Source organism: Aquila chrysaetos, chromosome Z (assembly GCF_900496995.4).
Source record: "Aquila chrysaetos chrysaetos chromosome Z, bAquChr1.4, whole genome shotgun sequence".
Lineage (NCBI taxonomy): Eukaryota > Metazoa > Chordata > Aves > Accipitriformes > Accipitridae > Aquila > Aquila chrysaetos.
In genome coordinates this window covers 36166372-36181835 of record NC_044030.1, presented here as the reverse complement: position 1 = coordinate 36181835, position 15464 = coordinate 36166372, and the positions used below count along the sequence as shown (strand labels likewise).

Sequence of the window (15464 nt, the reverse complement as noted above, 5' to 3'; positions counted from 1 at the left end):
TCTCCATCCACACCCCAGCCACCCTCAGCTGCTTCTTTACCCCTACTACATTAAATGAAACTTCCCTGGCAAATACTGGGGCAAAATTTTGCAGCAGAAATCAAATCCTCAGCCCTCAGGCATTCCACATGTTGATCTGGGTATGGGGCGGGAAATGAACAGATTGGTCTGAATATTTTCTCATTCTGAAAGGAAGGCCCTTCCTGGTGTTTGACATGAACATCATTATCATTCAGCCTAACTTCAGTGCCAGTTCAACAACTTACATATCCATGGGAAATGTGACCTTTTGCTGCAACATGCTTCAGTGCATCTGCTGGCACCTAACCTACTGGCTGAAAGAGAGAAAACTACTGGACTGAAAATAATACACTGTTTTCCCCTTAGGAAATACAGAGCCTATGGTTCTGTAGATTTTCCCTTTATTATTTTCTTGATGTCATAAGCATCCTATCTCTTGAGATAGTGCATGGGACAGGACTCTCTTACTAGCCTTTGAAAACAGGCAGACTGCCCAGGCTGTCTTGGTTACACTGAGGAATACAGGGGAGTAGCTGGAATTCTGTATTTCTCTAGTGGTCACAGCTGGGAAACAAACACCTGTAAGCTGCTCAAGCCGGCTAAATAATAGGAGTCCTGCTGCTGCTGAAATGTACCGCAGAGCTCAGAAACACCAACTGGCTGCCCTAGTGGTGGACAGAGCATGAAAGTTAGCACACATGCATTTTTCTTCTAATGCTCTCTCCAACCTAACCACTCCACACAGAAACAATCTTCTTCATCTTAGATACTTTACAAAATAAGCCACCAAATGGTGACACTCACAAACAGATTTTTGTTTCCATTTTGTTTGTTTGTTTGTTTGGGGTTTTTTGGTGTGTGTAAAGGTATTTACTTGTTTCCTTATCTTTTTTTTTTTTCACGTTTTTTTTTTCCCCTCTCATTTCTGTTGCATCTAAGCGGTAGAACCTTTTCACTAGTCATAAATAGTATCAAATATTGTAAAGCAAAATAAATCAAAAAAGTGGTAAATCTGATACCAAAGCCAAGCATTTGATTTCAATGTATTCATTTATATTCTATTACAAGATTAAACATGCTACCATGGATCTCAGGGTACATTTTTTGGAAAATTATTTTTAAAATGTATTATTTGCCATAGGAACTGCATAATTTTTACTGTTACAATAAAAGAAAAGGGATCCTGAAGTATACTTAGCATACACTTATTGTAAGATGGGCGTAAGAGATAAAATACTTTTGATTTCAACAACCAATCCTTTGCTCAAAATTATAACCTAACTTGCAAAGTTGCGTTTAACTTTGTTGTAAATACCTGATTCTTAAATTTGCAGTTCTTGACTAGGAAAGTGCAACTATCTGCAGAACAGAGCAATGGTACTTCTATCTGTCTGAATAAGTGGCAACCCCCCTCCCCCTGCAGCTTTCTGTCATAGACAGCCATTTTGGGAACTACATAAAGAAACAGATATAAAAAGTGGGACTGCTCAGGAAGTGCTAGACCATAGTGACCCCGTCTATCCTTACCCAGCAGTCCTCCCCGTTCCCCATTATGTACCTAAGAATTACATTAACATCTACCATAAAGCATGATGTTGGTGTAAATGATGTTTGGTCTTGCTGCTTTGTAAATTGCAAAATCATAAACTTGCTTATTTATATTGGCAGTCCCATCAAGAATATGATATTCAGAAATATAAGCAAGCTATGAATCTTTGTACACTTTTTCACTGTATCCTTGGTTTGGGTTTTTAAGGAAAATGAATGAAAGTGATAATCAGAGAATCAAAAGTTAACACAAGTTCTAACATCTTGTTAGATGAACAAAGTAGAAAGAAATAAGAAAAGATAGTTATTTTTTTAAGTATATTACATCCTACTCTTTTACAAGAGCCTGGTTTCATACCACAGTTATGACAGAAGAGAGGCTTATGATGACCAGCTTTGAAGAGAGTCACCCTTTCAGTATTCTATGATACTGCTTCTGGCTGCCCAACACTGTCATCACGATTCATTAGAGGAGGACACTCTGCAAGCAGTGTATCAAAACAGGCTACAAAACAGACTTTACGTGATCAGACTTAAATCAAACTGAGACAGTACAGAATTTGGTTTAAATAACCTTATACTTTATTTTAAAACTTTTAAAAAGCAAGGTGTTAGAACATATGATTTAGAATTTTAAATTTTCTGCTATATTTTATACTCATAAAATAATGATCTCTGGCAGTCATTAATAAGAGTGAGGAAGCTATTTGTTAGTCAATATGCATGACATAAAGTGCTGTAATAATTCTTTTTATGCTATATAAGCAATTTTCCCCATTAAGTGTGCACATTTTCTCTGCCTATTCTTGATCTGCTGCTAAACATTTCACAAAAGTTTGCTCTGTCTTCAGAATTTGACACTCCAAACAGCCAGTTTAGCAAATGAAAGAGCATGGATTATGATAAAAAATCTCAGCAGTGATGTTTCTATAAACCTCTTAGTTTGGGGTTTGTTTGGAGGGCTTTCTTCTGCTTCACTCTCTTTCATCTTATGTTCCATCAGAAAAGTCCTCTGCAGAAGAGCTGTTTTCTCTTTCAGCCACTGTCAAGTCTTTATTTCTTAAAATATATATTCAGAAGTATATATTATATGTAAACTACATTAAAAAAATGTTACTGGTGTATTTTCTCTCTCTAGAAACAACAACTTGTGTGACAATATCTTTATAAGTTGAATCTTTTTAAACTATGTTTCATACCACATACCAGTCATGTTCATTTAGTACTAAGAAAAACTATCAGACTCAGCATTTATATTCCAAAATTAAGATAAAATTGATTTCAGTTACGTTTTACAGGTCATTTACTTAGATATTGGTCTCAAGAGGTAAAAAATGATTAGTGAACAATAATGATCAAGTAAGGAAAGATACAAGACATACCTGAACATAAATGTCAAGTATATAAAATATTATTCTGGATAACTACATATAAATACTGGTAATTAATGTTACTGTTTTCTCATACAGTACCTTGTATAGACTGTCCCTTAATAGTCTATTATAAGGTTAATTAAAGTTTCATTTTCCCAGATAAGATCATCTCATGTACTTCTTTGGTTAACAAGACATATGCTTTCTTAGAATTATCTAAGAAATAAAGAGGATCAGTAATCGTAGATGGATTAAAACCTTCATCCACCAGTCGAAATTTTTGTTGTTTGAATGTTCCAGTCATTTCCATTTTTTCCTATAGAAGAGAGAAAGATTTATTGTTCAATAGAAGAGCTTCTTTTCTTTTGCTCACATTCATATTTGTTTTTGAAAATCTTACTTGATAGAAAGTTAATACTGTTCTCATTACGCTGGAAGACTAGAACTTTTGTGCTGCTATGGACCAACACCTCGAGACATGGTGGAAAAAAGTTACAGCCCATTGCTTTCTGCATCGCTGTGCTGTGTCTCATCACAGTGTCTCATCTGGTGTAGCCCCAGCCGGCCCGAGACAGTCTAGGTTCTTCATTTGTGTGCATTATGAAACTACACATTGTAAAGAATCTGAAAGTAAAAACTGTCATCATCAAGAAATTCTTACTTAAAAAAAATCAGGAAATTCTCTGTATCTATGATTATTGTCACCTTAAATAAAGGGTTGAAAGAATCACATACTAAATCAGCCATACTCATACTCAGCCAGGTCCAAATAAAGGTGGATCTTTAGCATATATATTTACAATGTTTTCAAGCTTCTTTTCAGTTTCACTGTGTCCCTTGGAAAAAGTAGTGAGAGGCATCTCTAGTAAGAGTCTTTTCTCTATCTCCCTACCTCTTTTCTGCCCCACTTTATGACCTCTCTCCATTATCTTCTCTTCTGTCTTTACATTTTTATATATATGCAAACAATCTCTGAAAATGAAAAATTAAGTATTATCTCCAACAACTCAGAGAGCTGTTGTATCTACTCCAGATCAACCTCCAGACTCTATCTACCTGCTTTGGTTGGTCTAAGAAACATGCTGAGATCTTCAGAAGTATGACTACATGTCAGATCAAGCTCATAAGGTTTTTAATTTTTTCCCTTGAATTTCCACCCACTGCCTTCTTTCTTGGTTATCGACAGCAGTACGAACAGCAATTCATCTGTAATGTAGGCATTTAAATTCTAATCAAAGTCCCAGATACTTAATATCCAGGCTATGTCCAAGATTCAGATTCATTCTGCCCAGCATAAAGGTTTTTTGTACATCTGTGTAGCAATAAATCTAGACTAGGTTCTTATCATTTCATAAACTGACTACTGCAACATTCTCAAGTGTAATCTTGCTTGTAAACCTGCTGCAAAAGGTTATCTTCCCGGACTTATGAGATCTATAGGTATACATATATTTCAATTTCAAGGTCCTTCATAACCTTTTCCTTTTTCCCCCTTTATTCTGAATCAGTATTCAATTTCTGACTGGCCCAGTGAACAACTTTCCATAATTCATCTTCTCTTTTCAAACAATTATTATTTTTTTCATCTTCTCCTCAGACTTATGAGACTTGCTTCACAGGCATCTTCAGAAACATTCTTCTGTTTGCCTTTGTCATGATGTTTTCAAAACACTTACCAGAAATGACTATGCTCCTCAGACTTCACCTATTGTGATGACCAGTATTTTATGTTTGCTATACTCTCCCATTTTTTTCTAGCCATATGTAATCCATTGTATTGCATTTACATTTTGAACTCTTTGGGGGAGGGACTATTTTTTTTTCTCAAATTGGACAGTTACTACAGCAAAGTACTAGTACACAAATAGGGATGACTGATGATTATGATGGTGACAATAATAATGTACATTTTTAATTCACCTTTTCAATTTACCTAGTACCTTTTCAAATGCTTTAACTTTTGTCATTATTTTACACAGCAAATAACATTTCATTTATTGTGCACAATCGGTGTCTCCTGCTTTAGCTCTACTTCTCTCTTCTCTCATTTCCACTGAATAAAATGGATTTTAGATTATTTTCTCCAGATGCAATTGTTCACATTTTACTAATCTGAATCTTTTTGTTTTCCCATGTTCATGCTTCTAATCTCCCTAAATCCTTTGGTATGATCTCTATCCCTACTCATTTGTACAATTCCTCCTGTTTTAACATAATCTGCAAATTTAGTGACTTTTTGTGTAATTCCTTTCCCAGGACTCCATTAATGAAGACAGCAAATAGGACCAGTTCTAAAACTAATCAACTGATATATGAACAAGCACTTTCTGTTATTCATTTAGCTGTCTCTGTGTTCAAATGATGTAGATGTTTGTATGCACTGTGCAATAATGCAGCTTACCTGCAGTCTTAAAAAAAGAGGACAAGCATAACTTGGTAGATAGGTCACAACTTGCTTATACATCTGCCCCAAGTCTAATGACGTATTCTGCTTTAAAATAAGAGAGGCCATTCCTGCTTTTCCTTCATGATCTGGGGGAAAGGAAGTGAGAGGAGAATTTTGAAATGTGAATAAAGCTGACATTTTAGTGATGAACCTTACAAAAAAGAACTGTAGTGCATTAATAAACTGACAGTCATATATCATCTTCTGAGTTGCAGTAAAGCTGGAAAATTACATTCATATTTTATATGGTATTACATATATTTGGAGATCACTCAAGTGATCACTTAAGCAATAATGCTGTAAATGAGTTTGGCAGGTAAGAGTAAATGGAGTCCCATGTTCAATATTAATCAATAAATGTGGAAAAACATCAACACCATTCCTCTCTCAAAAACAAGAGTGCTGAGCCTCTTTCCTGGATTAACCAACTATGTCTTCTCTTCAGTTTTAGTCTTTCTCTCTTGCCAGCATCTTCTCTCAAACTGTGGATCTGAATGTTGTTAACAGAGAGATTAAAAGTTCTTACTGGTTTGTCTGGAAAGAGAGCACTGTGGGTCTATGGGAAAGACCAAAATGGGTAAAATCTAAAAGCAATGAACTCCAGCAATCAAAAATAACTGCACACTTCAACCATCAGCTAGTAGTAACAGCAGAGACATTCTGCCAACCTTATCTTTTGTCTCCATTCTATTTTTTTTCTTTTTTCTAATGCTACAAAATCTGTAAGGAACTTGATTTCTTTATGTTTAAGTGCAATTATCAAGACAGTTGCATAAACTGGATAGGAATCTGCAGGCAAATGTTGTACAGGAAATTTGAAGCTCTCATACTTTTGAGTCTGACTTTCAGTCAGTCTTCTTTATTATGGTCTTTCTTGTTGTGTGGCTTCAAACTAGAGGTAAGTGACACCTTTTTCACATTTTAAACTCTTATCATTTTGTGGTGGGTTCATCCTGGCCAACAACCAAACATCCAGCCAGCTTCTCACTCACTCCCTTCTCCCATGGCATGGGAAGGGAATAGAAGGAAAGCAAGAATACTCATCTATCAAGATAATGGCAGTTTAACAGGGAAAGCAAAAGCTGCATGGACAAGCAAAGCAAAATCAGGACTTCATTCACTATTTCCCATTGTCAGGCAGATGTTCAGCTTCTTCCTGCAGGGCAGGGCCTCATTCAGTACATGTGGTGGTTGCCTGGGAAGACAAATGCCATAACCACAAACATCTCACCCTCTTCCTTTCCCCATGCTTTTATTACTGTGCATGGCATCATATGACATGGAATATCCCTTTGGTCAGTTTGGGCCCACTGTCCCATCTATGTCTGCTCCCAACTTCTTGCCCGCCCCCAGCATACTCACTGTAGGGAGAAAGCCTGGATACTGTGCAAGCTTTGTTCAGCAATAGCCAAGCGTTAGTCAGTTATCAACACCACCAATGAAAATACAGTACCATACAGACTCCTATAAAGAAACTTATCTCTATCCCAGACAGACCTAGTATGCATTGTAAAAAAAGACTTAGCACGAGTGGAAATCAAGCCCGATGATCTCATGAAAATTAACAAAAAAAGAATTATTAAAAAGAAATGAATGTATTTTCTTTCTTAATAATTTATTTTTGTCTTCATTTTATTTTTCACCTTGTCCTTGGTTTTGTAATATATCTGTTTACAGATGGTTTATGAGGCTACATGAAAAGTGAAATAAGACAGAAAAATGTCTTCATACACTTATTTTCCTTTAGAGTTGCTTTAATTCTTACCTTGCTGACATTTTATTTTGACACATGGATGTGTGGATTTTCCACAGATGTGAATTTAATAAATCTTTAAACTTTAATTTAGATTATGTAGCTATCACATATTCATGAAAGGTAACTTTTCAAAAATACATATCACTGCATACACATAAAAATGCATGATTCACTGGCTCATTCACAATCTGGTAGTATTTTCATTATCTACATCTACATTTTAACTAGGTATTAAACAGATGATTCAATCAGAAGTGATTAATTGGTTTAAAACATGAAATAAAAGAGTTATGAGGGTTAGCAACTAACCTAGGGGAAGAAAAATATACAGCTAAAGCTGCTTTTACCTGGCACAGATACACCATACACATTTGCTTCTTGTATGAAGTCCAACATTACAATGACATCAGAAACTTCTGTAGTTGCAACATTCTCCCCTTTCCATCTAAAACGTGGAAAAATAATTTAATCCCATGAAAACATATGGACACCTCCTCTTTAAAAAAACATTAACTTTAGTAGGAACTCCATTCATTTCAGACTAACACCACCTCAAATTTTCTCCCACTTGTCACATTGGTATATTGATCTGATCACCAGAAGACAACGCTTGCAATTCAAATGGTACTGGATATTAGCTATCACTATACAGCACAATGAAAGCTTATCATAATCTGATACAAGAGTTTTCCAAATTTTGACATGTATCTAAATGTATGAAATGTGACCAGTCTTTACTATTTGATACATTTTTTTCCACTTAGTATCCAACTTCCTTACTCACTGCAAAACCATCACTAGTTACTATGCTTACTGGAAGGACTGTACAAAGAGCTGTAATTCCTACAAAACATTCTGGAAATGAGCTATCCAGGTCCACAGGAACACTTTCTACAAAATTCAGCCCCTGTTATCCACTTCAAGAGCATTATAAACTACATCACAATAGTAATAAGCTGAACACTTCTGGTTGAAAACAAATAGAACAGTATTATTCTATTCTGCATGTCCATGTTTTTTTAATGAAAAAAATCTGAAAAGAAACAACGATTATACCTGAAGGTATCTCCAATCCTGTCCCAAAAATACAGAAAATTCTCATGGTCTTGAACCATTAGATCTCCAGTATTTAAATAAAGATCTCCCTTCTTAAATACCTCACAGAGTAATTTCTTTTCTGTGTGTCTCTTATTGCCAGCGTAACCAAAGAAGGGGTTCTTCGCATTGACTTTAGAAATGAGAAGACCAGCCTCACCTATACAGAGAAGTTGAAAGAATGTAAACCTAAGGTATCAGGCACATTTCCTGTACTTTACATTAATATCAATTTGGTACATACGATTTTACAAGACCAGGAACCAAGCTTAGCAGGGTTCAGTACATAAGACCTGAAAATAAAAACTTAGCTGCTTCGATTGCTTTACAATTCCTGTGGTCACCTCTAAGTGCAAAGTGACCACAAAGACACAGTACAATATTGTCCACTCAAATTCCCAGTCTTTTGTATTTCTTCCTGATGACTCATCAAACCGTTTTCTCCCAGAACTGTTATCTATCAATTGTGAGTTCACTAGCAGGTTTACTATTCTCTCAAAGTGCAGACTTCAAGTGAATAGTATGTCCCACTCCCCACACCTCACTGAATTTCCAGTGATGAGTCTCAACTTCATCTGCTTCCTGCTGAAAAACTGGTGTTAATAAAAAGCAGGTGTTCAATCCAGGCATTAAATCCCTATTTAGTCTCCTTTCAGAAGTTCTGAGAACACCTCTTAAGAATTTTCATTAATGTGATATAGCCTTATTGCTTTCTTTTTGGTGTAAAATATAGAAGTTTTAATACAATTTGTTTTCTAAAAAATAGGGAGAGATGGGGATAGGATTATCCTGTTATGCATGTAGAGTATCAGGGTGTTAGTTTGCTGAAAGCAGAATAGTTGTATGAACTCCTAACCTTTCTGGAAGCACATTCTGAACAACAAAGCTTAAGAGTTACATTACTTTGTATCAGAGACAAGAATTACAAATATGAAAATATATAAAAATAAAAATGTGTCCAAAGGTATGCACAATTTTTAATTTAAGACTGCCTCTTCATGAACGAGCTCTGCCTTTTTTCCATAAATTGGTAGTGGTTTAGGTGACAGCATTTAGTTCACTGGTAGTGTCACTGCAGCCACGATGCTCTGAAGATACAGGGCATGGCTAAGACAAAGTCTATAGATATAATAATTTTTATTAGACTGACTGATATAATTGAAAAAAATTAGACCACGTGTCTAATTAGAGCATGTGTTCCCCTCACAGGTCAGTCTGACATCCCTACAAATAATTTCCTACAAAATTTCATGTTTGGGGGACTGTATTTTCCTGAAAAATTCCCATCTTTGATTAAAACCTGTTACAGAATCTCTTAACTACTTTGAAAAATCTGTTTCAGCTCCCTATTAAAGCTGCCTGCCTGACCTTTGATATAAGTTTTTCTTGCTTCAGCTTCCAGGCATTAATTACAGCTGTTACCTTCCTACAGTACAACAGAGATGTTTCAGTGTCTGATAAACACTTTGAATACAGGTATAATTGAGAGATACGAGATATTTGATAAGTATTTTGAAGACAGCTATAATCAAGCAACGTCTTTAAAAAAAAAAAAAATTTGATAAGCTTAATCAACTCACTTAGTCAGGAACACTTAATTTCTCACCAAAAAGCATTTGCTCTAAACCCCCAGTCTTTCTTGTAGATCTCTTAGGCAACCATCTCACTATGTTTACTTCCTTTAAAAAACACAGATGTCATTATCTACATATTCAGAGATAATATCACATCCTCACTTTTGAACATTGCTCTTCTGTGAATATATCCAAGGATCTCCTAAGTTCTTCTGGTGTCAGCACTGGTATGTTTAATAATGTTCTGTCTTACATCAAAAATTATTTTGCTTGTGTCAGAGCAAAGAGTAACAGTTGATGTTGGCATAGTACAGTAACGTAATAGCAAGGCTCCTTAAAAAAATTCTCTGGAGTATTTGTATTACAATTAAAAGGCCGTTATATCCTATTAAAATACATACTTACCTTTCTTAACTTTTTCACACCAACCATCCTTATTTCTAATTGGTTCATCTTTTTGGAAATCATACTTGATTAAATCAAATGGGAAAAAAAGCTAAAAAAGGGAAAAAGGGTGATCAGTTATTCATCTACACAGTGACATCTGGTGGCAGCAAATATAAGCAAGTAAACCTTTACTCCAGTCTTGCTCATCTAAAAGTAGAATGTAGTTTCATTTAAAACTGAAAATACTTTGTATGTAAACTTATACCATTTCCTGGAGATAAGCAACACCAAAACATTTTTATCATCTTGTAACTTTCAAAAATACTTGGTGAAGACACAGAACCGTAATTTTGTAAATTTTCTTACAAGTTATGGGATCCATATATCAGTGGAAGAGCCTACAAAAGTCAGGGTAACAGAAGCATATCTGGAATTTGACTGACATCTAAGGGTGGTGGCTGATATGAAAAGTGTTCTTGGGGGTCTTCTGGCACCTAAAACAAGTGGGAAAACAAAGGCCAAAATCTCCTTACAAAGGAAACCCTGCTTCCTGTTGGGCTTTACTCTTGTTTAACTAGTCTCAGTTCTTCCCTCAAACCTTCTCAGGCTGGTGTACGGTGGAAACTCTTATCATGAGCACCAGCAGAAGGATACCATGTTGTTTGACATGGTTATGTAGCTGTGCATGTTCCACAGTTATATCACAGTTTGTTTTGCATTCTTCCGAAATACTGTGATCCCTTGAGTCCTGATACTGCTGACCTAGCTGACCTCCTAGTTATGTTTTACAACTAACCTTCCTCTTGTATAAGGATCACAGAGAATGTGGCTCTGAGTCAGCTGAAGGAGAAGGCAAGATACTCTTATCAACACTAGAAATTGCAGTACGTTTTTTCTCCAATATACAGGGTCTGACTCCTATTTCGCTTCATTTTTCTACTGTGATACAAATCCAAATTAGACCTTTGAGAGATATTGACAGATATCATACGCCTGATACTACATGGACCACTGTGTTTGCAGTTATTATCCTAAGGCTTTAGTTTGCCCAGATGGGGATTGTGATTTCCCTTTTCATAAAGAAGTATATCAGCAATCTACTTAACAATTACTCAAGCCAAGGATATATGACTACCTCCTCCTGGAGAAATCTTGACAAGCAAAGAAAACAATTTTAAAAAACATGTGAATATATACCTGCACTCTTCATGATAAAGAATGCAATATAATTTAAGGATGGTGTTATGAAAGTGACTGAAGTAAAGAGCAGGATGCTAAAACATAAGCCCCTTTGCTTTTCTGCAACTAATCTGAATGAAGAGTTGCATAATTATGTTATCGTAATTTGAAATGTTGCTGTAGCTACACCACATAATTTTGTTTTCAAGGAAGTCTGAATAAATAGCAACTTGAATCAAACACCAAGCACAGAACTTCAGACTCATATGTATAAACTTATTTCGCTGAGTCTTTTCAATGTTCACCACTGTTTTCCTTCTACCCTAAGTCTGAAACAAAAAGATATTTTTAACAATTGTTCAAAGCAACAAGGTAATAGCATGCAAAAGCAAGTCATTATCCAAGAATTGGACACTTTTTGAATAAAGTGAAGGGTATTTTTTTAATAACTACAGACTATAGCATTTACCAAAGTGAAGAATTTGAGAACCGAAAAGTTGACCTTAATTTGAAAATAACTGTATTATTCTTGATGAACAGAATGGGAGGTATTCATAATACACAAGTTGTTTTTTCTTAGACTCTTTTCTTTTGGCCATCTACATTTAACTGCTGTTCTTTTTCACTTTCTTTTTTACATTGATACTTACTACTTTGATAGGTTTCATATGGCAGACCAAATGCAATGAATAATATAAATAATAAGAATGAAATGGTATAAAATGAAATGTTATTCTGATATTTTTGTGTTTGATTAGAATAGCAGTGTGCCCTGTTCAGATCCATTTTTATCTGTTCATTCCTTCAGAGCTCAATAGCTGTAGCTTATCAACATATTAGTCTGTATGATGCATCATTTTGTTATAAATACTCAGAAACTTTAATTTAGTATCTGAGATGATCTAAAAACTGTTGATACTTTTACTATTTATGTTGCTGCACACATTTTTCAGTGCCTGCAACTTTAGAGTACTAATTACGCCTATTCCAGTTAGCTTTTTGAAATGTCATGCAAATACATAATTAAAAGGAGAAAACACCACATACTGCATTAGACATGCATAATGAAACTATGCCAATATACATTCAGTGCAAACAGCTTTCTTTTCATATTAAATACTAGAAAATGAAAGCTCCAGAGAAAAGCATTTAGTCTGGGTACAGGCCTACATTTGTTTTATCTCATTATTTAAAATTTATTGGAAAAGAGGGCCTGAGCTGTTGAAGCATTACCATATTATTTTCACAGAGTACTGCATGCAGCATTCATCATTTTAATCTACATTTTACTCCCTAAAGCACCACATAAATCTACCAAACAAAAAGCATCATTTATCTAGCTGAAACTTAAAATGAGTTAAAACGCAACATTATTGTCTGTTACTATGCTGCCTGGATGTTATCTAATAACAGCATTCCCTCCACCACCTTTTTTTTTTTTTTCATTGACTAGAAATATGTGAGTTTAAATATTATTTTGCAAGTAGTTCTGAAATGCCTAAAGTTTCAAGTTATAGCGAACGTTCACAGAACCTTCATCAGAGAACAAAGATCACAAGCTATTGCTTTTTATTTATTTGCTTGCTTTAGAGATGAGATACTGTTGAATTCTCTAAAATATCTGTTTATAAAACAAAGCATTACATTTACTAGATTTAGTTCCAAGCATCTTAAAAAAGTGAAATGTAAGGAAAAAAGAAATCTGGTGCATAGTATCATCATATCTTATAAATGTTTTAAAACTATACTTGTAATGCCTTATTTATGCCATAAATAGTAGAGGTATAATTCCTCTGCATAATTTTGTTTAGCCAAAGTAAACACAACCAAGAAAAAAACCATTTAAAGCTATGCTTGATATTAACTGAATCACCACATATTATAATAAACCACTTTGGAATACACTTGAAGTACCTCAGATTATTTTAGCTCAAAACTAATCCAAAGAGCAGAAAGAATAATTTTCATTGGCCAATGAATTTAAGAGCTTCCATTGCTTGGATTAACACATGCCAATGTTCTACCTGTGAATCCAGTTTTCCAGGGTCTTAAGATTTGCTTAAACCTAACTTTGTTTACTTTTAAACTAAAAAGTATCTCTTCTGCCACTTAAGTTCTGTGACTGCATGAAAAAAGTGCATAATACTAATTCTGCGTTGCTGTGTGAAAGACAAAGTATTTTACATGTTGAAATGATTTATGATTTTTTATTAGATTTAAGTGTTTCTCAACTCAAAGCTGATTGTGATCCATATAGTTTTGAGTAAGAGAGATTTAGATTCCTGTAATAGTTGGAATACTTATGCTTAAAATAATGAAAAAATACATTTATAAATAAAGTTTGGAATTTTTTTTTTTACATGCTGTTTTTTTACATGCTGTTTTTTCAGGTGTACTTGCCATGGGTTATATTTAGCCCTTCTTACAAGCTTCCTTGGACCTCATTAGTCCCACTCTCTCATTGCATGTTCTCTGCCATCACTCAGAATTTATTTCAGTGTAAGAAAGAGATTTATATGTATATTTCATAGACACAACTGAGAGTCTTACAGATTTTTCCCATATCACATTTACATAAATACACACATAATGTATGTCATATATAATAAAATCAATCATGAACTACACACATATGTATGCCAGGTGTAAATATTAAGCAGTAATTTATTATATTACTATGTTAATCTATACACTACTTTCTTTGTAAAACATTTTAAGTTTTACAAGCTAAAAAGCTATTCAGAGACTTCTACTTTCCTGTTCATTGACTCTATGTGAACATCCTTAATGAAGGATTTATTCATATACCACAGTGATGCATTCAAGCACATGGACCAATCCCTCTTACATAAAGAGTATAGTGTGAAAATAAAAAAGTGCAAACAAGAGCACTGCTTCGAGTTCAATTCTCACACACAGTGGCCTCTTGGATGTCTGGCAACTGCTTTAACAATCATCTGTTTATTAACTCGTCTTCCAAATTATTTATGAAAATTAATGTGTTATGTAGAATGCTGATATTTATCCCAAGTATTTGTCCCCAACCGTTAGCAGTTACTGACAGAAAAGTTACTTTATTCATTCTGAGACCTCAATTTGTCTTTTAAAGTTTTAACTTTTGTCTGCATTTCACCTTTAGAAACTGTGCCATTGCCATTACCTACAACAGAAATGCCTTCCTATTTCTTTTCCTTTTTCCCTGCTAAAAATATTATACTTTGAACCTACCTGCTATTATTCCCACTATACTTTCAATATATGTATGTATGGGGTTTTATACTGTATTTACTTCATTCCAATTGTGCAATTATGTCAGTGGAAAGAGCGTAAGTTTCTTCCTTCTCCTTTATTGTATCACATACATGAACACATGAGCCTCTTTTCCCCTTTCTCAGTTCTCTTTCTTTCTATTCCCAGTTTAAGAAATAGGTGTTTAGGAAATCCCTAGAGAGTATGTCTAAGGGTATCTCCTCATATCATCCTACGTGTCAAGAGAATAATGTTTCAAAAGTTGTAGCATTTCTTTGAAGAAACAAAAAAAATTAGGAATTGGATGGCTAGGCCTTGTCTGTGGCATTCTCTGCTTTCCAGGAGACAGTCTCCCTTTCCAACTTCAGATCATTCATGGGTCAGCAAATGAGAAATAAAGCTGCTCTCCTTTACATATTGCTAGATGTCCAGTAGATGTCATTCAGACTGAAGTAAAACAAACACAAAAGCTACACTTCAGAATGCATTGTTTAATAATCTGTAAGCTGTAAAATGTATTTTAAAAAAACCACAACAAATGCCTGAAGTAAATCAAAACGAATTTATCTATGGCATTAAAATACATGGTTTGTGTCACAATACTCACAGATTGTGCAGTAATCAAAAACACATATAAAAGGTCCCCAAACGTAAGTATTTGTTTAAATATGTACTTTTTTTAAAAAAAGAACATCACTAAAATGCATGTCTCATGGTATTTTCAACATTCCTTCTCTCTCTTAATCTCTTCTAGACTTTTCTGAAACTGCACTATATCTAAACCCTCGTTCATGTCAACACTACTCTGCTTCAGCATACGAGGGAGCTAGCTGCTC

The 15464-nt window shown here is 34.7% G+C and overlaps 1 protein-coding gene across 2 annotated transcripts in view; it reads right to left on the bottom strand.

Annotated features, from left to right (window-relative positions):
• Positions 1 to 2125: 2125 nt before the first annotated feature.
• Positions 2126 to 15464, bottom strand: part of SLC27A6 (solute carrier family 27 member 6) — a 41050-nt gene continuing 27711 nt past the window's right edge. Inside the window, exons 5-9 of one of the 2 annotated variants that reach the window (XM_030005382.2) lie at positions 10219 to 10309; positions 8201 to 8399; positions 7492 to 7589; positions 5344 to 5474; positions 2126 to 3258 (exon numbers count right to left, since the gene is read on the bottom strand). In XM_030005382.2, the coding sequence (XP_029861242.1) occupies positions 3082 to 3258; positions 5344 to 5474; positions 7492 to 7589; positions 8201 to 8399; positions 10219 to 10309 (696 nt within the window). In that variant the 3' untranslated portion in view covers positions 2126 to 3081. The remainder of the gene's footprint in view (positions 3259 to 5343; positions 5475 to 7491; positions 7590 to 8200; positions 8400 to 10218; positions 10310 to 15464) is intronic. The other variant, XM_030005381.1, reaches the window with a different exon arrangement.